Genomic DNA, 27,849 nt, shown 5'->3' on the forward strand with positions numbered 1-27,849 from the left:
CTTCAGGAGCCTGGCTGGAGAGGCCTGTGAGCGGAAACAGACTCAGTCCCGGGGTCCGTTTATTTGTTCTCTGCGGTTTGAGCCTCAGGATCAGATTTTCCAGGTTTTTTTCCTCCAGGGCCACAAGTGCTAGAAACTTGCTGTTTTTAAATGGCAGGAGCTGAACTTCTCACCTAGTCAAATGAGAAGCGGGTCACATAGTTCCAATAAAATCACAAGGGTTGGTAATGTTGCAAACCCTGCGTCTGACACATCACCCCATGACGTAGCCCATGCACATCCCCAACAGCAGCCTGCGCTATGCCACACCCAGCCAGGCACTGGCCTGTAACATAACCCGCAGTACATCTTGTGCTTACTGTAGAGTGGCCGTTCACGTGTTCCCTGAATACCAGACATTCCAGCACGTTAGGTAACAGCATGGGCCCACCTCTGCCTGCATGATGCTCCCATCCCCCCACCAGCATGACCTTGTCATAGTAATCCTCCAGCATTGTCCTGGAGTCTCAAGGAATTAAAGAATAATCTTTAATTAAAGAATAAGTCATGTGATGAAACCTCCAAGAATACATCCAACGAAAATTGACAACCCTACCTTGTATGCACGGTGCGTGCAAGGTCATGCTGCATGGGGGATGCCATTTCCAAGAGCATGCCTCCATGCCCTTCCAGCGTGACCTTATATGTACCATGAGCACAAGGTCATGCCAACAGGAACAGAGAAGAGGACTGTTCAAAATGGCATTCCCCATCCAGTACCAGACAAAGCCACACCCTGTTTTGTCTCAGTAGCAGACAGGGCACAAACCAGATAAAAAAGAGGATTGTTCAGTATAAAACTGGATTACTAGCTGCACCAGTGGCAATTTGCAGTGAAATACCCCCATCCTCACTAGCAGCACTCAGTGTAATATCATCACTTGCTAACAATGAGCTGTACAATTATATGCAATGTGCCCCATTCACTGGCAGCATACAGTGTAAAGTCTTTGCACCACCAGTATTGTGCACTGCAATATTTACTTATATTATTGTTTATTATATTGTGGTAGTGCCTACCAGACCCAATGATGGCCCATGACTAAAGTGACCATACGTACTGGTTTTACCAGTACAGTACTGGTTTTTTGAACATTGGTCTGGTTAGTCGTGAGATGTAACCAGTACAGTTTAGGACTACAAAATCAAAAATTATTAATTTATCAAAAGATTGAGTACATCAAATCAATCCTTGATAAACCAGCCTAAATCAATTTTATTAATTTATCCTAGTTTTAGTTTTATTTTACACGACGGTTCTCGTCGTTGGATCTCAGCAATATTCGGCATTCAGCACACGCACTCTCACTATATTGTGGCCGCGGCGACTCTTCGATAATACTCCCGCGCATTACGTACAGCCCGACCGTGGGAACTCGATGATGACGTCATCACACAGAGCCCGCCAAAATCGACCAATTTTAAATGTCCTGATTTTATATTTGAAAAAAATGGTCACCTTACCCATGACCCCATTGTGCTAGACGCTATATGAACACAAAACAAAAAGATAGTCCCAAAGAGACTACAAGCTAAGTATAAGATAAGAGACAATAGGTGGGGGAGCACAAGGGAACAATGAGACAATACTGTTCTGCATGATGGGCAGTGGTCCCAGCATACCAGCAGCCTAACCCTTGTCAAGACTTTTGTGGGTGACTTTGCAGAGGAGAGTTTTAAGCAGGGATTTCCAGGAGGATAATGAGGTAGCTTTGTGGAGGTTTCTTCCAAGTGGGAGGGACAGCATGGGAGAAAACACAAAGGTGCTTGTTTGAAATTTGGATGGAAGCTGGCATCATTGGCAGAGCTGAAGCAAGAGCTGACATCTCGGTAACATATGAGACATGATCAATGGGTGGGGTGGGAGTAGAGTGTGAAAGTCCTTGCAAGTGCAGACAAGCAGCTTATGTTTCAATAGAAAAGGGGGAGCCGGTGGAGGGATGCAAAGAAAGGAGTAACAGGGTCCAAGTGATGAGCTAGGAGAAGGATCTCTGCAGCATCATTCTGAATGGATATGAGCAGGGCGAGACTGAATTTGTCAAGGTCAAAGAAGAGGCTGTTGTAATCAGGAAGTGAGATGATGAGAGCCTAGGTGAGTTTTAGCTGTGTGGGTAAATAGGAGAGGCCATGTCTTAGAGAGGTTATGCACAGGGGCGGCTCTAGACACCAGCGCGCCAAGCAGGCGCTTGGGGCGGCCGTTTCCCGGGGGGCGGCATTTGGCTCCGGTGGAGCTCCCGCCGGCATGCCTGCGGCAGGTCCACCGGAGCCCGGGACGAGCGGACCTGCCGCAGGCATGACTGCGGCGGGTCCCGTCTTCCCGCGGCTCCGGTTGAGCTCCCGCAGGCATGACTGCGGCAGGTCTGCTCGTCCCGGGCTCCGGTGGACCTGCCGCAGGCATGCCGGCAGGAGCTCAACCGGAGCCGCGGGAAGAGGGGACCCGCCGCGGGACCGGGGAAGGGCGGCGCAGCGCTCCGCACTGCTTGGGCCAGCCCGATTTCTAGAGCCGCCCCTGGTTATGCAGAGAAAGAATCAGCCACATTTTGACACAGTCTGGATGTGAGGATCTAGAGAAAGGGCTGAGTCAAAGATAGCACTCAGGTTATGGGCCTGAATGACAGGGAGGATGGTGGTGTTGTCCCCAGTGATCAAGAAAGGAGGGCAGAGGGAGAGCTGGGGGGGCGGATAATTAGGAGTTCTGTTTAAGCTGTTGTCTGGACATCCATGAGAAGATGTCAGAGAGACAGAGGCTGAGATTTTAGTTAGGACAGAAGGAGAAGAGTATGGAGTAGAGAGGTAGATTGGTGAGTTGTCAGCATGGCAACACGGTACAGCAGCCATGTTGTGCAGTAATTGTACAAAGAACTTGTTAGGGCAATTACTGCACATCCAGAACAATATCAGGCATTATTGATGTCAAACACCTAATCTGTGGGTTGGATCTAGCCAATCTGATGTATTTTTGTGGCCTTGATGGCATATCAAGATTGCACAGCTTTGGGGGTTTTTTAAAGTAAGTTTCTAGGCCTCCTGATTACAAAACTAGCCTTCCGAATGTGACCTGCGTGTAAACCAATGATGTGGTGGTGTTCTCCTGATTCTGCAGGCAGTCTGAGTGTCTGAACTACCTGCACCTCATTAATCTTATTGCACATGTTACTCTGAAGCATAGTAACGACACTTCAGTGTCAGCATTGACTATGTCATTGCACGTTATTTTAGCAGGTCAGTTGCAATAGAGAGTGGGAATGAAGCCCACAGTGTGGAAACAGGAAATTACTAACAGAAGGGAAGGTAGCAGGAAGAAAGGAGGTGAGCTACAAGGATAGAGAAGAGGCTGAAAAACAGGAAGGAGAATGGGGACGGAGGAATAACTGTCCAGAGATAGTGGTCATCCTAAAGGTGAACATATTTGCCCCTGGAGTGATGTGGATCGTGACAATAAGTTGTTGCAAATAATTATAATAACTAAAAATTTAATTACTGTATAAAGATTGTGTTCCACCCTTGAAAGTTGTGGACTAAGGGGACTATGTAGGTTGCTGGTGTGCAGAGACCACTGCCTGTCATGCTGACCAACTTTATCTCATTGTTTCCTTGTATGCTCATACCTGTGTATATCTATCTGCTGTCTCTTGTCTTATACCTAGATTGTAAGCTCCTTGGGGCAGGGACTGTCTTTTTGTTCTGTGTAAAGCACCTAAGAGACAGTGTGATAGTTACCACCTCTCATAGAGGTGGTTTTAATATGCTGATGGGAGAGCTCTCTCCCTGTCTCCCGTCAGCATAGAGCGTCTTCACCAGATGCACCATAGAAGCCAGCTTGAGCTTCTAGTGTAGACCTGCCCTGAGTCACAAGGCTTCAACAAAGGGATCTTTTATCTTCCATTGTGTCCTCATTCTTTTCCAGCAGGGTGCAACCTGAACTTCAGAGTGTGGGTTCCAGCAATTTTTCCCCCCAGGCAAGATCAGAGCTGGCAGCATTCCTTAAATTCAGTAAAAATAGCTCCTCACTATCTTATTAGAACAAGAAAATATTATGCAGAGAATGAAATAATGTTCACATGAAACAATATTTCAGAGAGAGAAGAAAGGAGGAAAGAGAACAATTCATTCTAAGCATTAATTGGAGCTATTCTATAAAATGTATACATTCTATAAAACTTACACATATTTCCTAGATAATTTGCTGTTCTCTACTCTTGATTCAGATCCATCCTGCAGTATAGCAGGCAGGGGCGGCTCTACCTTTTTGGCCGCCCCAAGCAGTCATGCGCGGGAGGCGCCCCGGAGCCGCGGGAGCAGCGGACCTCCCGCGGGCATGACTGCAGAGGGACCGCTGGTCCCGCGCGGCTCGGCTGGACCTCCCGCGGTTCGCAGGTCCGGCGGCTCCGCTTGAGCTGCCGCAGTCATGCCTGCGGGAGGACCAGCCGAGCCGCGGGACGAGCGCCCCCTCCGCAGTCATGACGTCCCGGGGCTCCGGTGGACCTCCCGCAGGCATGACTGCGGCAGGCCGGCCCAGCCTGCGGCCCCCCCGGGAAAGGGCCGCCCCACGCGCGTGCTTGCCGCGCTGGGGTCTGGAGCCGGCCCTGATAGCAGGAACTCCCTGTTTTTTCCATCTCCCCTTGTGCTCTGCTTCCTAGCTCACACCTGCATTGCTGCAGCTCCTCTACTGTGTTACTTTTCATCCACGCTTTGCTCCCCAAAGAGGGAGCTGCAATGTAATAGGATGATTTAATAGGCTTTACCAGTCTGAGTCATACCATTCATCCAGGCAATCAAGTATTCTGCTTCTAGCTAGGGTTAATACCTGACACGTGAAAGGGAAGTAGCAGAATAAACCTCCATAATGAACCTACTGTATCTTGATGACTCCTGTAATAAGTTATTTTCTTATGCCTAGAAGCATGGTTTTTTCTCACCCTCTCCATCATTATATCTTAACTTGCATAGCTGCAAAAGTTATTAGTGTCATAATATTAGCCAGCTCTTTATAGCGCCCAGCCAAACATTTTGTCACCATCCACATCCTCCTATGGCAGTGATTTTTGCAGGCTGTCCGTCTTCTGTGAGCGGCAGAACTTTTTTCAGAAGAATTTTTTTCTATTGCCTCTCGATATCATCGCATCCCCTTGTTCCTGTGTATGAGACATGGGAACAAGGAGGGAGCGATCCCTTTTCACCAGGCCATTCTTTAATTTGGAATAATTCCCTCAAGCCCCAAATAGATGGAATGAGCTCACAGGTCCATTAAAATAGGCACTTATCCCCTCTGTTTTTAAGAAACCTTTGATCTCTTAAGGCTCATCAGTGTGAAACAAAGTGAAATTGTGACTGAAGCATGAGCTGTAATACGAGAAATGAACAAAAATGTGTCCTCACTGTCACAAAGCCATAAACGCCCTCTCTGCACCCTGTACACATGGTCTGAGTAGCAGGTGGCATAGAGGCCTGCCCTGCTGGAATGAGGAAGGGTTGAGGATGTAGGTGCTGGCTGGGATCATCTCCTCATACAGAAATCAGCAGACTGGAGGTAGGAGTTTGAACTTCGTGAGCCTCACACCCTTACCCAGCAAGTGAATAGCAGTTCTATCACAGATCCCACAGGACCTGTGCCCCCACTGATAACCCCTGCTGCTCCCCACAGCTCCCTCACTGGGTTACTTCATTGAAGCCAGACTACAAGGGATCCACTCAGCTGCTGTTCCCCAGTGCTTCCCTTTAGAGGGGTTTGACTAGAGTGTAGGGGCCTGTTGAAGAGTTAATTAAGCCCCATACTACATCATCTGGCTGGCAGCTTTTCTGCAGGGTTTTGGAGGGGACTATATGCATCTCCCTCTTTTCCGGCCACCCCAGACTGCCCCTCCAGAGCTATGGATCCCTCACCCTCTGAAGGGGCCTCTGGGAGGACCAAGGTAGGAGGGACTAATGCAACAGATACAGCTGAGACCCTCTATGCTAGGAGGAGGAGGTGGATCCAGGAGGAGACCCTCTGTGACCCTAACACTAGGCAGGCATTTGGCCTAGTACATTTCCCTCTCAAACCAGCCACAGGAACTTAATGCTCCTCTGATCAGCACTGACATTTCCTGTACATGATTCAAATCCCACCATAGCAGCCTCATTGACAGTAATTTTTCTCAGCACTCTTTAAATACAATATATTGTTACTTCACACACAATAGATTTAAAGGTACTGACATTTTGGGGAACATTTGAGAATGGGAAGCTAAACTGATCCAAAGAAATGTAGAGCTAGCAGGTTTTATTAGGAGTCAGAAATGAATTCAGAAGAGTAATTGAAGCTGCAGAAGGAAGGTGGTGAGAAGGTGAATTCCCATTCTGTCTGGGTCTACAGAAACTCCACCTACCAAACCACTTTAGTTTGGTTAGAGGTTTATCTATCAGGTTAGAATCATTACATCATGACTTTTCTGGATTTTTGTTCCCACTGTATTTTTCTCCCTTTTTAATTTTTTTCCTTCTTTCCCTGGAAAAAGGAGGGTAAAGGTTAAAAAGTGTCAGAAAGTAGGGAAAAAACACAATATTCTCACTTTTGTTTTTTTTACCCTTTTTTCCAGTTGGAAAATAGAAACAATCTTGTGCCAATGGAGGGAAGCCCCCACTTTTCACACATATTTACTAATTTTTCAGTCAGAAATTTGACTGCTCTATTGGTTGATCCTATTATGAGCACCGAACACTATTACAGATGCCCCCCGAGTTATGTAAACCCGCCGTATGCAAATCCGAGCTTACAGAAAAAGTTCCGTAAGCTAGAAATAGGCGGGGGGAGGGGGTTGTTTTGTTTTGTTTTGTTTGCAGAATGATCAGAGAGACATTTCCAACTTATGCAAAATTTGAGTTACACAAGGCATTCCGGAACGGAATGCTTGCGTAAGTCGGGCATTTCTGTGGATGTAGTAGCTCTGCACAAATGAACCCTGTAATAAATGAAGTGTGATGGGGGGACTCCCTTTTATGGACACCCAGCCGGCCAGTTATCTACAAAATCCCTGTTAGTAGCTGTTCGTTACTTGCTTTACCTGTAAAGGGTTAAAAAGCCCATAGGTAAAAGGAAGGGAGTGGGCACCTGTCCAAAAAAGCCAATGGGAGAGCTTTTTAAAATTGGGAAAAAACTTTTGCTTTGTCTGTCTGTTGTTCTGTGTACAGCATCAATGCTGTAAGAAGCTTTAAACCAGGTATGAAAATCATCAAATCATACCTAGGAATTACTTATCCAAAACCTCAGATATGTAAGTAGATCAGGGAATGGCTAGGAAGACGCGATTAGGTTTCTCTCTTTTATTTCTGTAAGGCTTGTGGACTCCGCTCTGCTAACTCCCAAATGCTTTTTTGTTTTCCTTGTAACCATTAAACTGGACCTCAAGAAAGCCATTCTTGATGCTTATTATTTATATTTGCTCTTTTTAAATCTAGCAATAGTCTAAGTTCCAAAAGTATTTTCTTTCTTTTTGTTTTTAATAAAATTTACCTTTTTTAAGAACAGGATTGGGTTTTTGTGTCCAAAGAGGTTTGTGTATATGTTGTTTCATTAGCTGGTGGCAACAGCTGATTTCCTTTGTTTTCTTTCTCAGCTCTTCCCCCCTCTGGGGGGTGGGGAAGGGGTGAAAGGGCTTGAGTGTACCCAACAGGGAGGAATTCCCAAGTGCGCCTTCCTGGGTCCAAAGGGTTGGGTTTTTTTGCACTTCGGTGGTGGCAGCATCTACCCATCCAAGGTCAGAGAGAAGCGGTAATGTTGGGAGTTTAATACAAGCCTGGATTGGCCAGTATTCATTTTTAGAATCCTTGCGGGCCCCCGCCTTCTGCACTCAAAGTGCCAGAGTGGGGAATCAGCCTTGACAAACCCTTTCCTAACATTCTAACATGTAGCATGAGGCTTACCAGGGAGACTGTTTCTACATTGTGTCATATGAATCCTGGCTGTCACACCGAGCTAGCATAATGAATGTGTGATGCTGTCTATTGGGATCCACCTAAAGTGTATGCTGGTAATCTCCTGAGCATATCCTTGTGAATAATATTTTATATAAACAAATACATCATATAACATAAAGAGGATATGACAGGATACATCACCTGGTTCAACATGGAAATGGGAGGAAAGTTGCCAAGTGTAAATGGATGTGATTTTGAAGATAAGAACTTCAGTACAGGTGGAAATCCAAGGGTATTCAGTATTCTGGCCATAACCCTTTAAGAGTGTAGGGCTCAGTTGTGATCTCAATTACACCCATGTAGTTCACACTGAAGTCATGGGGAATTGAGTGGACATAAAGCACAACCAGGTCCTTGAATTTCAAATGTGAAATTCACTTCACCCATATATAGTGCAAATAATTGGGTGGGGAAGGTCACAGACTTAGGGAGGCAAAAATCTGCCTCCAAGCCTGAAGCCTGGTGAATGTAGTGTAGCTCTCCCCCACTTGCTACTGTGCCAGGCCCTCTCAAATGGATCTACATAGATGTTGGATCCCATGGCCCCATCCCTATCTCACCTCTGTGCTGGGCTATGTGGCTGCACAGAGGAACCCAGGGCCGGTGCAACCATTTAGGCGACCTAGGCAGTCGCCTAGGGCGCTGGGATTTGGGGGGTGCCATTTTCTTCGACAGCGACAGCGGCGGCCAGATCTTTGGCTGCCCCGGTCGCTGCCGGCATTTAGGTGGAGGGAGCTGGGGCAGGGGAGCGCGGGGAGGGCCGCCTGCAGCAAGTAAGGGTGGGGGGGCGGCACGCAGGGGAACTCCCTGCCCCAGCTCACCCCTGCCCTGCCTCCTCCCCGAGCACACTGTGGCTGCTTCACTTCTGCCGCCTCCCAGGCTTGCGGCGCCTAAGCTGATTGGCGCTGCAAGCCTGGGAGGCGGGAGAAGTGAAGCAGCCACAGCGTGCTCAGGGTGCTCGTGCGCGGAGCAGGGGTGAGCTGGGGCGGGGTGAGCTGCTGCAAGGGGGGCACCTCAGGGCGGAGTGGGGGAGCTGCCACGGGGGAGGAGGGCGCCTCAGGGTGGGGGCACAAGGTGGAAGTTTCACCTAGGACGCGAAACATCCTTGCACCAGCCCTGGAGAAACCTCCACACTCCCCCTCCTCCCTCTTCCCCCCGCAAGTGCAGGGGCTGCCTAAACTTCCCCATGCCACCCCACCAGCACCTTGACATAGGGCTTCAGTGCTGCAGAAGGCCTTCGGGTGACCCTGCACACCAGGGTGAATTTAATCTTAGCTGTGTGAGATGTTGAACTAGGTCAGCCCAGAACTTGGCAGAGCTTGTTCAGCACTCACATGGTTTTAAACAATTCTCAGAAATTGCTGCAGGCCTATTGGAAGGCAAAATCACATCAGCCCATTCTGGTTCCATCTTGTCTAGTGCTCTTAGTAACTAAGCAGCATTTCTTGTCTGACATCCAGGGTGCAATCACCCCTAGGGGATGTTCTTAGTTAGCATGAAACCTGAATAACTCATATGAAAGCACAACGCTGCAAGAGGGACAACAACAACATAGTTGTAATTTGCATCTTACCCAGTTCATGAACTGCTTCTGGGTTCATTGAGAAGTACATTAAAGGGGAGGCTGTCAAGTTTAGGTCTGTGGTTTACAGCAAGGATTTACAACAAAATCTCACATGTGCTGACACGTTCTCCTGAAATGTCTCTCTAGAAGTTGTCACTACAAAGATTTTTGTATTTAAAGCGTCCTGTGCACCGTTGTGAACCAGTACACAACAAAACTCAGCTAAAAAAGTGAAATGAACTATAAACAGAAAGACAATGTGGGTGAGGTAATAGCTCTTTATTGGATCAACTTCTGCTGGTGGTAGGTACAAGCTTGCGAGTTACACAGAGCTCCTTGTCAGGTCAGGGGAAGGGAACAGAGGGTCTGAGCTAAACAGAAGTTAGAAGAGATTGTTAAGCAGAAGGGGTAACACATGTTGGAGGTGATCACTTGAAAAGAATGAGCAGTTAGGAGCTAGATCAGGGGTAGGCAACCTATGGCACGCATGCCAAAGGAGGCACTCGAGCTGATTTTCAGTGGCACTCACACTGGCCGGGTCCTGGCCACCAGTCTGGGGGGCTCTGCATTTGAATTTAATTTTAAATGAAGCTTCTTAAACATTTTAAAAACCTTATTTACTTTACATACAACAATAGTTTAGTTATATATTATAGACATATAGAAAGGGACCTTCTAAAATGTTAAAATGTATTACTGGCACGCGAAACCTTAAATTAGAGTGAATAAATGAAGACTAGGCACACCACTTCTGAAATGCTGCCGGCCCCTGGGCTAGATTGTTATGCATAAAGTGTTTGAAATGGGCAATTAAGGAGAGCAGGCAGTGAGGTGTGTCACAAATTGTTGCAATGCGCCATAAAACCAGTGTCTATGTTAAGCCCAGGGTTTTGAAGGTATTGTGCAACTTTCCTTTGAGGACAAGTATTGAAAGATCAGCTGTGGCGTGATCGCTTTGTGAAAAGTGTTCACCACAGGTGATGTGATGTTTGTGTCTTTTGTCATTGTTCTGTGTGAGTTCATTTGAGAGCATAGTGATTGTCTGGTTTCATCCACATAGTTGTTGTTGGGGCATTTGATGCACTGTATGAGGGGCACCACGTGTGTTGATAAGCATGTGTGGGGCCCAGGGATCTTGAAAGGTTTGTTGAGGAGGTGCTGATCATTGTAGCAGTGGAGATACATCTACAGGTTTTACATCTGTTGTTCAGGCAGGGCCTGGTGCCCCTCTGAGTTGATGTATCCTAGCCTGTGGGGAATTTGCTTCTGATGATGAGCTTGCCAAGGGTAGGGAGTTGTTTGAACGCCAGAAGAGAGGGTTCAAAAGAAGATTTTTCAGGATATCAAAATGCTTAATAATCTGTCTCAACTTGTATTTAGTTCACTTTGCTTCCTGGCCTGGTGTCCTGGCCAAATTTACCTAATTATTTTCTGCCTACCCAAAATTCCCCCTGCAGTGCCGTGTTGCTTAAGGTTATGTCATGTGAAGTGCCCCAGGGCTTTCTCAGCTTTGCTTCTATTTAAAGTGCATATGAGGAGGCTTCTGGGAGGGTTAGTAAGGAGACATGGCCAACATTGTCTCTACTACACTGGTCATACCTAGCTCTATGTCTCCATAACATTCATTTCTTGCTTTTGTAGTAAATAGTAACATACATAAGGCAGCAGGAGAACACTTCAATCTCCCTGGACATTCTATAACAGATTTAAAAGTAGCCATACTTCAACAAAAGAACTTCAGAAACAGACTTCGAAGAGAAACTGCAGAACTACAATTCATTTGCAAATTTAACACCATTAATTTGGGCTTGAATAAGGACTGGCTCACTACAAAAGCAACTTTCCCTCTCTTGGTATTGTCACCTCCTCATCAATTATTGGGAGTGGACTACATCCACCCTGACTGAATTGACTCTGTCAACACTGGTTCTCCACTTGTAAGGTAACGCGCTCTTCTCTTCATGTATAATAATGCCTGCATCTGTAATTTTCACTCATGCATCTGAAGAAGTGGGGTTTTTACTCAGGAAAGCTTATGCCCAAATAAATCTGTTAGTCTTTAAGGTGCCACCGGACTCCTCGCTGTTTTTGTGGATACAGACTAACACGGCTACCCTCGGATATAAAATGATGTGGTCTAAATTAGCTATTGCCACTCAGGAAGGATCATTGTGCATAGTTGTCTCAAAAACATCCACTCACTGTGCAGCGGCAGTCAAAAAAGCGAACAGAATGTTAGGAATCATTAAGAAAGGGATAGATAAGACAGAAAATATCAAATTGCCTCTATATAAATCCATGGTATGTATGCCCACATTTTGAATCTTGCTTGCAGATGTGGTTGCCCATCTCTAAAAAAATGTATTGGAATTGGAAAAGGTCAGAAAAGGGCAACAAAAAATGATTAGGGGTATGGAACAGCTTCCATATGAGGAGAGATTAAGAAGGCTGGGACTTTTCAGCTTGGAAAAGAGATGACTAAGAGGGAATATGATAGAGGTCTATAAAATCGTGACTGGTGTGGAGAAAGTAAATAAGGAAGTATTATTTACTCCTCATAACACAAAAATGAGGAGTCACCAAATGAAATTAATAGGCAGCAGCTTTAAAACAAACAAAAGGAAGTATTTCTTCACACAACCTGTGGACCTCTTTGCCAGAGCATGTTGTAAAGATCAAAACTAACAGGGCTCAAAAAAGAACTAGATAAATTCATGGAGGATAGGTCCATCAGTGGCTATTAGCCAGGATGGGCAGGGATGGTGTCCCTAGCCTCTGTTTGCCAGAAGCTGGGAATGGATGACAGGATGGATGACTTGATGATTACCTGTTCTGTTCATTCCCTCTGGGGCACCTGGCATTGGCCACTGTTGGTAGACAGGATACTGGGCTAGATGGACCTTTGGTCTGACCTAGTATGGCCGTACTTATGTTCTTGAGACAGGTTCATCATATAGAAGCCTTGTTAAATCTCAGGGCACTTCTGGATACCCAGGTAGAAGCTGTGTGGCCAAAAGTGTTTTTTTTCCCCCACCAGTGTCTGGCAAGAAAAGCGTGACCCTTGCTACACAGTAATCCATGCCATCACCTTGGGCTCTACAAAATGTGAAAAAAGAGATCACCCCGAATCTGGAGCTGGTATAAAGTGTAGCTGCTCGATTATTAAGTATTTTCATGACAAGAGCATGTCACACGGGTGCTCTGCTTTATCAACAGACAATAGGTGTGGCGCACCCTACAGATTTCCATGGAAAGAGGCTATTGAGAGGGCTACAAAGAGAGCAAATCTGGGCTCAGGATTAAGCCCAAGGTCCCTGCCCTCAGGAGATTTAATCTAAAATTAGGCCAGGACCAGGACAAAAGGAGAACAGACCATTGACGGTGAATGGGGGAAGAAGACAGCGATAGAGAAATGGAGGGAATGCATTCAGGTGCACAGATTCCCATGAAAAAGGGCATGTCAAAGTTGCACGCTTTGTGGATTTGATGTTTGTTGCTTTCTCTTTTTAAGGGTGGGGCTGCACTGCAGCAGGGACGGTGCAGGTGAACAGACATGTGCTAGCTCTGCTCCAGCCTGCGTGCTAAAAATAGCAGTATGGCTATGGCGGCTTGGGCTAGCCACCTGAGAACAATCCCACCTCTGCATCCATACGTGGTTGGCCAGCCAGAGCTGCTGCCCACACTGCTGCTGGAGCACGCAAGATCAAGTGGAGCAAGCAGCGCCAGCTCTAGGTTTTCTGCCGCCCCAAGCGGTGGGGGGGAAAGCCCATTGGCGGAGCGGGACTTTGGCCAGGAGTTCAAAGAGGAAAAGGAGGACCTGCTGCCGAATTCCTGAAGACCTGGATGTGCCACCCGAATAGCGGACAGAGTGCCACCTCTTTCTACTGTCCACCCCAAGCACCTGCTTCCTTAGCTGGTGCCTGGATCTGGCCCTGGGAGCAAGCATGTCTCTACCCACCCGCTCTGGGAAGCGCCCTCCCCGCTGCTGTGCAGCTGTATCCTTAATGTACATTTATATGAATGAAATGTCTGCCACTGAAATTCTCTTTTAATTCACGTTGGCAGAACACTAAGATCCTTGGAGGAAAGGCACTTCAGAAGGACTAAAAATGACTACAAAATGCACTTCTGCATAGTGACTACTGAAAGGTGTAAGGCTCCCAGACTTGGGAATCCTTTGTTCATGTGTACTCTGTGTATCCAGCACCTAGGAAGGATCACAGCCAAAGAGTTCTACCCGAAGAGCAATGCTTCGATTCCAGGTTTTAGGAACAATGCGGATGAACCTGGAAAATATGGGTGGATTTAAGAAATGTTTGACGTGTCCGCTGCTGTCCTCATTCCCCACAAATACCTGAAAGTAAACAAAACAATGAATTAGTGGGGAAAAAAATTACCTTACAAAAAAAAAAAGCAGCAGCATTTTTAATCTAAATGCTACAAAGTTGCTGCGTCAGGGGACAGGGAGGTGGACTGGACACTCCAGTGGTGTATATACAGCCTTCCCCCTCTAGGTCACTGCTTCAAATCCAGTCAAATCCAAACTGTGGTCTGTGTGAAATGATTTCGTGGTCTCGGTTTCTGTCTACATCACAGAAACCATCACCACAATTGGTGCTAACTGGCCCCCGTGTTGGCTGGGGATTGATAAATCTCCCCTCTCTTATCCCTAGATGTGGTCCCTGCAGGTCGGGATTGAAGCACATCTGTCAAGGTGGTTTGGGGGATTTTGTAAGTGCTGTACCTGCTGCGTGGATGTAGGGAGGTCTCAGCTCTGTCAATCTGGGACCTTCCACCAGCACTAAATTCACTTAAAAAAAATTAAAGTAAAAACTATTTTGCAGTGACTTTTGGCAGAGGCTTCCGTGTACACATTCTGTGCATTCCTTTGACATGTTCCTCTGTAAAAGGCATGCCACTGATTTCATCCCAGGTTCAACGGCATTCCACACAAATTTAGCATCCCCTCCCTTTTATTGTTGAAAATTATTTACATCAGAAATAAAGAGCCATGAAAGGGAAGTTCTAGAATCCTCTATAAGAGAAGAACCACTCCACCAGCATTTTAAATTCAACTGCAGGAACAATTTTTTGTGCCCCTCATTCTGGGGCTGTCCCTCATTTGGGCCTGGAGAAGTATGACAAAGTGCTCGGGATTCAGAAATGGACAGAATTCTCCGAGTTTAAAATGGTACCTTTCCCACTGAAGTGGACTCATCCATATAAGGTTTCCATTCTGTGCCTTCATCACTGTAAAGGATGACATAGGTTTTCACAAACTGCTCCATAGACATGGACTTGCAACCCTGGGTTGTGATAGCGGTTATCTTCTTCGCTTTGAGGAGATCAATCTGCAGCCACTGCTGGTTGTTGTTTGACTACAGTCAATACAAAGAGTAATGTGTGAGCAAATGTGTGTTTGTGCCAATATTAGCACAACCAGAAACTTTGCTCAATGACAGTTAAAGTTCTATGAAAACATCCAGCGTTCTCTGCTGGCCACACATCACTTTAATCACTGCAGAGGATACACGCTGACCCTCCATCCAGCATTCACTTCCATCGCCAACGCAGAATGAAAAGCAATACAAATTCATCCCTGGTGAATTAATGTAGCTCTTATAAAGCGCTTCTCATCAATCGATTTCAAAGCGCTTTACAAAGTATCATCATCATTCCCATTTTACAGATAGGGAAACTGAGACATGGGGGGGGAACTGACTTGCTCAAGGTTATAGAACCCAGGCCTCCTGAGTCTCACTCCAATGCTCTAGTCACTAGGCAGTACTGCCGATCAACAGTAAAGCCAACAGAACTGCACCAGATGAATTTGGCTCATAGGCCACCAACCTTTAGCGCTTACTCATCCACTGGCTGAAGAGCCCACTCCCATGAGTAAGAGCTGCAGGGGCAGGCCCATCAAGTTGAGCATGCTGGACCTGCTGCCAGTCTCCACATAGTTTCATTGCTTTCCACTTCACATTATGAAATTAGCAAATGTTCTTTTTTTTTTTTAAACGAAAAAAAAACCTCTTTGTGAGCATGTCACACAGGGCCGCCCAGAGGATTCAGGGGGCCTGGGGCAAAGCAATTTCGGGGGGCCCCTTCCATAAAAAAAAAGTTGCAATACTATGGAATACTATATTCTTGAGGAGGCCCCTGCGGGGCCCGGGGCCTGGGGCAAACTGCGCCCCCCTCTGGGCAGCCCTGATGTCACAAACCTCCCACTGGAAGTGAATTAAGCAGGCTTTTCTGGATAGAACAAACCAGAGCACAGTGTGGAGGGGGCACACAGTGCAGGCACAGACACACACCAGAGCAGCAGCACATTCGCTAATGGCAGCAGCTTTGACTTAGCAGTTTTTTCTTTTGTTTGCTTGTTACCTTCGCTTGCCAGGCATTCACCCTCCCTTCCTGATTGAGACGCGCGAGGGAAGGCTCCCATGAGTTATACCAGGATTTCTTATAGGAAGAAGCTGTAATCTGAGCATTCTTGATCTCCCCATTTTCCATTCCCAGTGGCAGAGAGCAACCTGTTAAGAGAATAGCAGTAGGTCTTCATTTCATCTCGAGCAGCAGCGGACTAGAGGAATAAGCAACCGACTAGGAACGCCCGTTTCTGCCACTGACTTGCTATGTGGCCTTGCTCAAGTAATTGTAATCTCTCTTGTGCCTCAGTTTCCCCATCTTTAAAGCAGGGGGTAATGCAGAGGTGTTGTGAGCATTCATTAATTTAAATGTGTAACGCACTCTGAAGTTGTGAAGTGCTCTCTAAATTCTAACTGCTTGGGGAGTGGCAGAAGAGAATACATTTGCAGCAGGGAGTGGAGCTCTCTTTGCCCAGTCAGCATTAAAACCAAGTCCAGCAGATCTGTGAAATAAAAGGTTTGTGCGTCTGCCTATTATGGGTGGGACTGTCAAAAGCACCCAGAGTTAGACCAATTCTGAGCGTTTTTGAAAGTCTCACTTTGTAGTCTTACGTTGCCATTCAAATAAACTAACCAGGGGCTTGTTGTCCAGGGAACTGGTGAAAGGGGACCCACAGCCTCTCATTTCTAGGTTGCAGGTTTGAATCCAGCCCAGGGCAGGCGCAACTGCAAGTCACCCATGCGATGACTGTGCAATGACTGTTGTGAAATGAGTTATTTCACACAGTCCTGTTCCTGTTGGCCATGAGCTCACATCACCACTTCAGGTAGTGCTGACTGTCAGCACGCTAATGGCCGCTTTGTTGTTCTTGTCAGAAAGGCCTATGACTGAATGAGACATGAAGAGTAAACTCTGCTGCCACCCACTCCCGGAGGAAGTTTCCCCAGGTCTGTGTTAAGGCACATACATAAGGCAGTGTGCAGGAAGCTGGCACTGCCACTGATCATGCCTTGCCTGTTCTGTGGCTAAACAGAGAAAAGCCAGAGCTGTCAATCCAAATACAAACACCAGTACTAAGAGTGGGCTTTTCAAAAGCACTGGATGGGAAAAGACCCCTAACTTCCACTGGCTTTGAAAGGGAGTTGGGTACCTAGATGCTTTTAAAAATCGCACCCTAAATTCATTAAGGCCAAGGATTTCAGAAGCATCTTGTGATTTTTGGATGTCCAACTTGAGAAACCCAATTTTCAGAGGGTGGGCAGAGCTCTGTCTGAAAATCAGGCCCCTTTGAGGGGTCTCATGGCAGGCACCAAAAATCATGAGTTGATTTTGAAAATAATAATGGGGGATTTCAATTATCCCCATATTGACTGGGTACATGTCACCTCAGGGTGGGATGCAGAGATAAAGTTTCTTGAGACCTTAAATGACTGTTTCTTGGAGTAGCTGGTCCTGGAACCCACCAGGGGAGAGGCAATTCTTGATTTAGTCCTAAGTGGAGCAGAGGATCTGGTCCAAGAGGTGCATATAGCTGGACTGCTTGGTAATAGTGACTATAATATAATTAAATGTAATATCCCTGTGGCAGGAAAAACACCACAGTGGCCCAACACTGTAGCATTTAATTTCAGAAAGGGGAACTACACAAAAATGAGGAGATTCGTTAAAAAAAATTAAAGGGTACAGCACCAAAAGTAAAATCCCTGCAAGCTGCATGGAAACTTTGTAAAGACACCATTATAGAGGCTCAACATAAATGTATACCCCAAATTAAAAAACATTAAGAACCAAAAAAGAGCCACCATGGCTAAACAAAGTAAAAGAAGCAGTGAGAGGCAAAAAGGCATCCTTTAAAAAGTGGAAGTTAAATCCTAGTGAGGAAAATAAAAAGGAGCATGAATACTGGCAAATGAAGTGTAAAAATACAATTAGGAATGCCAAAAAAGAATTTGTGGAACAGTTAGCTAAAGACTCAAAAAAATAGCAATTTTTTTTTTTTAAGTACATCAGAAGCAAGAAGCCTGCTAAACAACCAGTGGGGCACTGGACGATCGAGGTGCTAAAGGAGCACTCAAGGATGATAAGGCCATTGCGGAGAAACTAAATGAATTCTTTGCAGGGCCGGCTCCAGACCCCAGCGCGGCAAGCACGCGCGTGGGGCGGCCCTTTCCCGGGGGGGCGGCAGGCTGGGCCGGCGGACCTGCCACAGTCATGCCTGCGGGAGGTCCACCGGAGCCCCGGGACGACCGGACCTCCCGCAGGCATGACTGCGGACGGTTCGCTGGTCCCGCGGCTCGGCTGGACCTCCCGCAGGCATGACTGCAGCAGCTCAAGCAAAGCCGCCGGACCTGCGAACTGTCCGCAGCCGCGGGAGGTCCAGCCGAGCCGCGCGACCAGCGGACCCTCCGCAGTCATGCCCGCGGGAGGTCCGCTGCTCCTGCGGCTCCGGGGCGCCTCCCGCGCATGACTGCTTGGGGCGGCCAAAAAGGTAGAGCCGCCCCTGATTCTTTGGATCTCTTTTCATGGCTGAGGATGTGAGGGAGATTCCCAAACCTGACCCACCCTTTGTAGGTGACACATCTGAGGAACCGTCCCAGATTGAGGTGTCAGAGGTGGTTTTGGAACAAACTGATAAATTAAACAGCAATAAGTCACCAGGACCAGATGGCATTCACCCAAGAGTTCTGAAGGAACTCAAATGTGAAATTGCAGAACTACTAACTGTAGTTTGTAACCTATCACTTAAATCAGTTTCTGTACCAGATAACTGGAGGATGGTTAATGTGATGCCAATTTTTAAAAAGGGCTCAATAGGTGATCCGGGCAATTGGTCTGACCGAGTAGGGCCATTCTTTATGTTCTTAAATCCTGGCCCATAGAAAAAAAGGCAGAGTGTATTTTCCGAAGGAGTAGAGGGGAAACAAGTACCAGTGAGTTCTCCTTGCTCACCTTCAACTTCACAGCCCAGGAGTTCCATGCGAAGAGTAGGCCTGTTGTAGGAGTCAGTTGGATAAACCCTAATATACCTAGCAATGATAGGTGGATCAATATGGTTGTCTTTTATCCCATGGGCATCTGAATTACCTTCAAACAACTAGTAAAACAGAAAAAAAGCAATTAAGATTTCAGAAAAGATAATGCTATTAATTCAAAGCAATTACAAGCTTGGCCCTGCAAACCCTATGTCATGAGATTAAGTCTTTACTTATGCAATTTCAATGGGGCTACTCACATTATAGCAAAACCTAAAAACACATCATCCTTAGCTTTGCCTTACTATAGCATCCAGAGGCTAAACCAGGGACCCAGTATGTTAAATCCAGTACAGACCCTTATTAGGATATTAATAGACAGACAACTAAGACCAGTAGAGACCTAACATGCATTAACACCTATCATACAAACACCATGACACTGTGGGTATGGCTACACTACTGCAGCTACAGGTGTAGCGTGCTAGGGCTGTACCAATGTAGTGCTGTAGCATTCACCCTTCCTTTGACGCTGGAAGGGGGTTTTCCATCAGTGTAGTTAATTCTCCTCTCTAAGAGGTCGATGGAAGAATTCAGCATTTACAGTGGGGCGTAGGCTGAGCTAACTACATTGCACAGGGTGTGATATTTTTCAGAGCCCTGAGCAATGTAACTAGATCAATTTAATTTGTAGGTGGAAACCAGGCCTAAGAGTTGAGCTCCAGCTGGCAGGGGAGCAGGGCCGGCTCTAGACCCCAGCGCGCCAAGCGCGCGCTTGGGGCGGCGTCCTGCTGGAGGGTGGCAGGCAGCTCCAGTCGACCTCCCGCAGACATGTCTGCAGGAGGTCCACCGGAGCCGCGGGACCGGCGACCGCCAGAGCGCCCCCCCGTGGCGTGCCGCCCTGCTTGGGGTGGCGCAAATCCTAGAGCCGCCCCTGCAGGGGAGGAGAGTTTGGGCACAGATAGGGGACCCCTGGAAGGTGCTATATGGACACTTGGGTTGCACGTGTTAGGTAGCTACTGCTAATATTAGCAGTACTACTGTGCCAGGGTTGGCCCACACTGAACAGGGGCATGAGTTCAGCCCAGCATCCCACTCTCCTTGCACATGTGCTCAGGGGAAGGGCCGTGAGCCAGAAGTGGGGACAGAGGCCTGTGCAGAAGTGGAGCTGCACAACCAGGGTTACGAGGCTGGGTTGAAGCCCAGGCTGGGGAAGATTCCTTATCTCTTATTACGATCCTGTATTCTGCTTTGTTATATACACCAGGCCAGACTAGTAAAGAGATTTAGGTGCCTCATGAGGCAGATAGGCATTTAGTGCGGTTTTCAAAAACCCCTTCAGGCACTTAGGTCCTTTAGAATTAGTGGGATTTTCCAATCTGCATCTTCATGCACCTAAATACCTTTACAAATCTGACCCCTTATTCCTTGAGAAAAGCCCCTGGTGGCTGCCTGTGTGGTACTTTCTGCTGAGCCATCCCACCCGCTTACAGCTGCATAAAGCCGGGGAGGCTGTGGTGATTAACGAGCAGGCAGACCTTCTGTCCCCCAGTGCTGTTTCCTACGAAGGTGATCCACTTCCGTTTGTCCTTGCTGTAAGTCACAAAGAACTCTTTGACATACAAGGACTTCATCAACTGCTTGGCTCCCTGCGTCTGTATCCCTGTGATCAGAACTTGCCTTTGCAGGTCCACCTGTAGAACAGCAAGATACACAAACTGTAAGAAAAGCTGCAGCGTGAACCCAATTTCACCCTCGGGCACATAGGGCGTGGGGCCTGGCCTGCATTTAGGCACTCAGAATGGCACTTCATGCTCAAGATGGGTAACGGGGTGTCTAAGCTGGTGCAAGAATCCAAATGAGGAGTTGTGTCCTAACCTATTTTACTGAGGTGTGTATTTACTTGTAGACACCTTTGGGGTGCCCATCACCACAGTATCTGGGCACCTGACAAACATTAATGAATCCATCCTCACAGCGTCTCTGGGCGATGCAGTGGAGTGTTGCTATCTCCACTGTACAGACGGGGACAGCGAGGCACAGAATGGGTAAGGCTACATTTCCAAAGCAGCCTCTGGTTTTGAGCGTCCAGCCTGAGATAACCAGCGCTTGTTTTTTGGGGATGTTGAGCCCCCACAAACTCCAGCTGAAGCCACCGGCGGCCATAAGTGCTCAGCACCTTTGAAAAATTAGAACCTGCTGTCTCAAGCTGGGCACAGAAGCACCCTCCAAAAAAAAAAAAAAGAGTCAAGCAACGTTTGAAAGTTTTTGCACACGGTGATTGTGTAGCAGAGCCAAGGTCTCCTGATTCCCGGGAGCGAGTGCCTTCACCAGAGGACCCTTCCTCCCCCCTTAGGTCTTCTGATGCAGACAGTGGAAAGGTCAGTGATGTTGTTTACTAGCGAAGCTGCGCAGGAAAAGAAAGATGCTCTTTCTGCAACTGATCAGAAGCACCCCCCCCCCCGCAATTATTTTAAAGGGAGTTTTCAGCCCCACTTCATCAAGCACAAATGGATTATTTCTCTCCAAGTTTTCTGCCCTTATAAAAGAAAATTCTTTTCATGGATTTCAGGGGGATTTGGAAGGCATCTGTAACCACAGACCCTGGTTTCTACTGAGCAAGTCACATGAGAGCCATTAACTCCTTCACAGCTGCTAGACTGTTTGTGTATTTTTAATAAATAAATAATGTTGACTATAATCACTTAAAATGTGTTGGGGGGGGGAAGGAAGAGGAGAAGAAAGGTGTTGGGCTGAGAGCTCGGGGGAGAGTGAAGACTGTTATTTATCCACCCAACATGGGCAGTGACAGGGCAAGCTTCCCCCACGCTAGCCCAGCAACAGGCCACCTCCCTGAGCCGCAGGTGCCATCCCCAGGGCTCACAGGGGTGTTCAGTCTCCATGGCCCATCCAGTCCTTGGTCTCTCTTCTGAGAGTCCCAGCAAGGGGCCCAGTTAGCACCAGTTTTGGTGGGAGAAGGGATGGGTTTGTGATGTGGACTGAGAACATCAGCTCATTATACACCGGTCTCTGGATCAAGGCTCATACTGCTGTGATTTTCTGGCTCCAGCAAAACCAGGCAGGATTCAGACAAGCGACATTGCAGAGAAAGCCAGCACATCCTGTTATCTATCCTGTGAGCTGTCAGGTTCCTCCTTAGCAGCAGTTTTAATTGAACATCCATAATAACCTGCAGCTGCTTATAGAAAGTTTCTCTTTGATCCAGTAAGATGAGCCAAGAGGCAATTTTTAGAGGAGATAGGCTTAGCACAGCTCTGACTGGCTGAGCAAGGAGTCTAGGAGGCTCCCATCTGCCACACCTGGCAAAGCAGCTGCCTAGGGATCACTCATGTCCCATTTAAGAGCATGAGCTGCAGTGGCATGCAGGACATACTGTCTGTCAAGCTACAGAGAGTGGGGGCCTGATTTTCAAAACAGCTCAGCTACCAGTTAGGCACCGAAACAAAGTGACCAGATACTCAGAAGTACTCCGCACTCAGAAGTCTCCACTCTTGAACATCTGGCCAACTCTTTAGGGGCCTAACAGGTCGCTGAGCTTCTCCAAGATCCTGGCCACTTGTTCTGGGGGTATCTGGAAAGCCACCAGAAGCTGAACAGGAAGAGCTTAAAGTACAAAACAACTTGTAATGCACTAATCACCCCCACCCCACGTAACAGTTTGTGTAGTGAAGTAGAAAGCAGATGTTCAACCCATGACTAGACTGGAGGATTAGCTGGTCACGCAGCAAGGGGTGAATACATGTACACATTGAGAGACGGGGACAGCAAAAGGACAGGCTGTTTATCTACAGTATGATTATACCCTGGGCAGCGGCATGGCAAAATTCTCCGCAATTCCCCCCCGACAACAGGCCACGACCCTGACACAGTACTGGGGCTGTGGCTCAGCATTCACTTGAAGAGGAGCATGTGACCTACTGAATCATCAGTACCACTTCCTGCAACACCTGAGTTTTCCTGGGCAGCCTCTTTGGGAAGGTCTAGTTATAGTTTGACCTTGTTTAAACACACGAGACCTAAAATAAACCCAGCATGTGTGTGGTGGTGTAGCTGCAGGCATCACCTAACCTGTCCGGACATCACAGTGGGCGAGTATGTATTATACCAACCATACCTGGATCCATGGAAATTCACCTCGCTCCATGTCAGTGCTCCAAGCATTATATTTTCCAGCGTTGTTTAATCTAGCTAATTTAGGTTCCCAATAGTCTAGGTGGAAAGAAGGAACAAGGATATATGGTAAAAATCAAGGAAAACTAGAAAGCCACTGGCTTCTCAGCATGCATATTTCAGTTCTTTTTTGGTTTGTCCTGAAGAAAGAGACTCCAGCACAAATACCTGATAAGCTGTAAAGCTGACAAAAGCTTCAGAGACATTGGACTTTATCAGCAAATAAAAATTCATTGATCTTTGAAAACATGGTTATTGTCAGAAAAGTGGCTTTAAAAATAATATAATACCTAGCGCTTATCTAGCGCTTTTCATCAGCAGCTCTCAAAGCACTTTGTAAAAAAAGAGATCAGTATCATTATCCCCATTTTACAGAGGAGGAAAACGGAGGCACAGAACAGTGAAGTGATTTCCCCAACATCACCCACAGACCAGTGGCAGAATTAAAAATAAAACCCAGGTCTCCTGAGCCACAGTCCTGTACTCTAGCCACTGGGAAACACTGCCTTCCATGGCACCCTTTCACTGAACATATTATTTGCTTTAGCTTTGTCAGCATTAGGAGTTGGAGTCAGATTACAACATGCAGCAATCAGAGCTAAACAGAGTTTGGTTACTAGCGGTGGAGGCAGAGTCAAACCACGTTCAACATTCACTGTAGAAAGCAACCCCTCATGAAGGGCACTGTGTTAAAAATCAATTGTTTCTCTTGTGATAGATAATTTTGAAATGTGTGTGACGTGATTACTTCTAAAGCAAATGCCTTCAGAGGCATCTGTCCCTCATAGAGGGCTAAATCCACAGGAAGTTTGAAGTCACCAAAATAAGCCATTTGTTTATTATCTCGGGGAGGAAATAGCATCTGAAAAGAGTATCCATCCATGGGTATATGGAACATTACCAAACTCTCCAGCAAAAGCTCACCTTTGGGATGGGAATAAGTGTGAGAAAAAGGACCCCAACATTGCTTGGCATGTCATTTTGCAGCATTTTACTCCCTTATAATGTTCATACACTGCACTTCTACCTCTCATTCCCCTTAAAAATAGCAATACTTTCTCAATGTCATTTCACAGCTGGAGAAAATGAGGCAGTGGGGGGAGAAGTGATGTGTCCAAGGCCACCCAGCAGGCCAGTGGCAGAGACAGGAATAGAACCCAGGTCTCCTGACAACCCTGTCCTGCACATTAGCCAGCAAGTAGAACAGGAGTAGCAGAAAAGCCTACCTCACTGTCAGAAGACTACAGTGATATTGGCCTGGTCTACATACTTAAGTTTTGCCAGAGTAGTTCTGTTGATTAGAACGGGGGAGAGGAGGAGGGAGAGAATCACATCTCCTAGCTGACACAGTTATGCTGGCAACCTCTCCCGTCCCCCCCCCCCCGCCACCCCGATCTTCTATAGGTATAGATAATGCTGTTCAGGGAGGCAGTGTAGCTATCCCATCAGAACTCCTTCTGCCAGCCTATGCTGCATCTCCACTAGGGTGCTCTGCTGGCATAGCTATGCCAGCCAAGCTCTGCAGTGTTCACATGGCCTTGGGCTGCTCAGTCCTGCTCCGACTCCGGGCCTGCAGAACCGAGAGCTTTCTGAAGTCTGGCAGCCTGTTAATTACTGAAATGATGCCATAAGACATTCGCATGTATGAAACAGAGAGGCAGAGAAAAATCTACAATTGCACTGCCTGGTGCCAAGTCATATTACTGAAGACCATGTCTGACCTTCTCAAATAATAAAATGTTCTTCTACCATGTGTTTAAACTCACTTATGTGACGAGAAGCACTGATCTGTGAATCAAGTATAAGTCCATTCATTAGGCCCATTGGTAACTTGCACTCTAGAGAGAACACAAAAATGGCTGATTACTGATGAGCTGCATTCCATAACTTATCAGCAAAAAGAGGGTCATTCAGAGTCATGTTTGAGGAAGTGGCTGGGCCTTTCTGATGAGGTCACCCTTTGTACCAACTCCCAATAGGGCACATTTGGGACTTCATCACTGTTAAAAAAAGAAAAGAGAGAGAGAGAGAGAGCGCGAGAGATAGAGCTCTGTATGCCCACAGGATCAAAATCATCTCTGCATTCAATTCCCTCAATTAAGGATTCATAGGTGGTTTTAGGGAATCAGCAAATGTAAAGTTAGTGGTTTGAATGTTATACAACACTTCTTTTAAATTCAATTTACTATAATCACCCCTTTATAATACAGCCATTTCCTCAATTCAGATTCTATTCCATCATTACTGTCTGTAATGGGTCAGACTCACCCCTGCAGCGCCTCCTGCTGGTGACTCTGAGAATTAGCTCATTCCAGCACTGGAGTGCCCTCTGCAGGCCAGTGATCCACCTGTCCTCTGGCCCCGAGTCCCTCCCTGGACCCCGGTGCCCTTTTACATGGGGTGCTGCCCCCTGGCAGTAACCCCTTTCTCTCTGGGTCTCCCCTCCTCAGGGAACCCTCACCCTCTCTCCCCACCTCGCCTCAGTATATGGCTACTGCCAGTCATTGTCTAGCCCCACGTCCTGGGGCAGACTGCAGTATCAGCCAACTCATCACTGGCAAGGAGGGTTTGGACCTGCTGCCTTGGCCTACGCCTGGGCTGCCCTCTGCAACCCCCAGTACCTATTAGCCCTCTGCTAGGCCGCAGCCTGGGGCTTTCCAGGCTGGAGCTCCCCAGCTCCTCAGCCTTTCCCCAGCCCTGCTTCACTCAGGTCTCCAGTCTCAAGCTCCCTGCAGCTAGGCCCTTCTCTCTCTGAAGGCAGAGAGAGACTGTCTTGACTTCTGGCTTCCCTGGCCTTCTTATAAGGCTCTGTGTCTCAGTTTGGGGCGTGGCCCCAGCTGCAGCCACTTCCCCAATCAGCCCAGCCTAAAGGCTGTTTTCTCCTGCCACAGCCCCTTCCCAGGGCTGTTTTTAACCCCTTCAGGGCCAGAGCAGGGGTCCACCCTGCTACACTGTCCCATGCCCTGAAAGAGAGAGAGAACTTTTTAACTAGAATCCTGTATATTAGAATGATCATGATTAGACTCAGTACCTTTTTCTACAACGATAAAGGAGGCCTGCATTCCAGCTTGCTGATATTCCCCCACTTCGGTGTCTAAAAGCCACATACCAGCTTTTGGTGGTGTCATTTCAATAGTTCGAAATGAGCCTTTAAAAGTGAGAGGAGAAAAACAAATCAGAGCTAATCTACTGAAAAGTTAGCAGGAGATTGGCTGACAGAACAGTGAGGCTGGATAAACCAAGGGCTATCTATCCTGCCCATTTCTGGTGGCTTCACAAAGTGAGAGTCTAATATCCTGCACCTATTGGAAAGCACAGCAGATCCCAACATCATTCTCCTTTTAATAAACAGGTTCTAATTAGAGACATGCGGGAATCAAAAGTTCAGATCTGAATCCAAGCTTCACCGCTTTAAAATTTACCTTTTCACATAACCTTGGATGCATGCACATATTTTGTATAATACTGCATACACAGTATTTGGTCATGTGGTGAACGACCTAACCTTTTACACGGATTCATGCTGTGGTAACAGTAACTTTGAGGGGCTGATGCTGGCCGCTGCTCCAGCCATGGCTCTGGCAGTGTGTAAGGGTTGTAAAGGAGCCACAACAGACCATGCACTAGAGGGGAATTCTCCATGAGTCACAGCCTTATGCTGCCCCCACCATCCTGACACGTTCTTAAAAACCTCCAGTGACGGGGATTCCACAACCTCCCTTGGAAGCCTATTTCAGAGCTCAGCTACCCTTAGAGTTAGAATGTTCTTCCTAATGTCTAACCTAAATCTCCCTGGCTGCAGATTAGGCCCATTACTTCTTGTAGGCCCTTCAATGGAAAAGAATTGGCCACCGTCCTCTTTATAATAGCTCTTAACATACTAGAAGATTGTTAGCAGGTCGCCCCCTCTGGTTTCTCTTCTGAAGACTAAACATGTCCAGTTTATTTAACCATTCTTCATAGATCAGGTTTGCTAACCCTTTCATCATTTTTGTTGGTCTCCTTGGGACCATCTCCATTTTGTCCACATCTTTCCTAAAGTGTGTGCCCAGCACAGGTTCTGGCTTTTAATTTTCCCCGGTGGTGCTCAACCCCCACTCAGCCCCAGGCCCCACCTCCACCCCCACCCTGCCTCTTCCCACCCCCACTCCACCCCCTCCTCTTTCTGACACCTCCCCTGAGCGCACCCTGTCCCCACTCCTCCCCCTCGCAGCGCCTCCTGCACGCCGCGGAACAGCTGTTCAGCAATGTGCAGGAGGCGCTGGGAGGGAGGGGTAGGAGTTGATCAGCAGGGGCCAGCAGCAGGTGGGAGTGGAGCTTAGCTGCTGGTGGCCTAATTTTTCTCCGTGCCCTGGAGCACCCACAGAGTCTGCACCTATGGTGACCAGAGTTGGACACAGTACTCCAGCTGAGGCCTCACCAGCGCTGAGTAGAGCAGGACAATTACTTCCCAAGTCTTACATACAACACTCCTGTCAATAGACCCCAGAATGATATTAAGCCTTTTTCACAACTGCATCACATTGTTGACTCATTTTAAATTTGTGATCCATTATAACCCCCAGATCCTTTTCAGCAGTACTACCATCTAGTCAGTTATTCCCCATTTTGTAGCTGTACATTTGATTTTTCCTTCCTAAGTGAAGTATTTTGCACTTGTCTTTATTGAATTTCATCCCATTGATTTCAGACCAATTCTCCAGTTTGTTAAGGTTGTTTTGAATTCTAATCCTGTCGTGCACCCCTCCCACCTTGGTA

General features: G+C 47.2%; 1 protein-coding gene across 3 annotated transcripts in view; it reads right to left on the bottom strand.

Annotated features, from left to right (window-relative positions):
* Positions 1–12,360: 12,360 nt before the first annotated feature.
* Positions 12,361–27,849, bottom strand: part of LOC120399365 (coagulation factor V-like) — a 69,565-nt gene continuing 54,076 nt past the window's right edge. For all 3 annotated transcript variants that reach the window (XM_039527554.1, XM_039527562.1, XM_039527572.1), the window contains exons 19-26: positions 26,123–26,239; positions 24,858–24,929; positions 23,036–23,130; positions 20,439–20,594; positions 18,878–19,022; positions 15,944–16,092; positions 14,755–14,937; positions 12,361–13,913 (exon numbers count right to left, since the gene is read on the bottom strand). In XM_039527554.1, the coding sequence (XP_039383488.1) occupies positions 13,767–13,913; positions 14,755–14,937; positions 15,944–16,092; positions 18,878–19,022; positions 20,439–20,594; positions 23,036–23,130; positions 24,858–24,929; positions 26,123–26,239 (1,064 nt within the window). In that variant the 3' untranslated portion in view covers positions 12,361–13,766. The remainder of the gene's footprint in view (positions 13,914–14,754; positions 14,938–15,943; positions 16,093–18,877; positions 19,023–20,438; positions 20,595–23,035; positions 23,131–24,857; positions 24,930–26,122; positions 26,240–27,849) is intronic.

The sequence above is a fragment of the Mauremys reevesii genome, linkage group 1 (genome assembly GCF_016161935.1).
Source record: "Mauremys reevesii isolate NIE-2019 linkage group 1, ASM1616193v1, whole genome shotgun sequence".
Taxonomy (NCBI): Eukaryota; Metazoa; Chordata; order Testudines; family Geoemydidae; genus Mauremys; species Mauremys reevesii.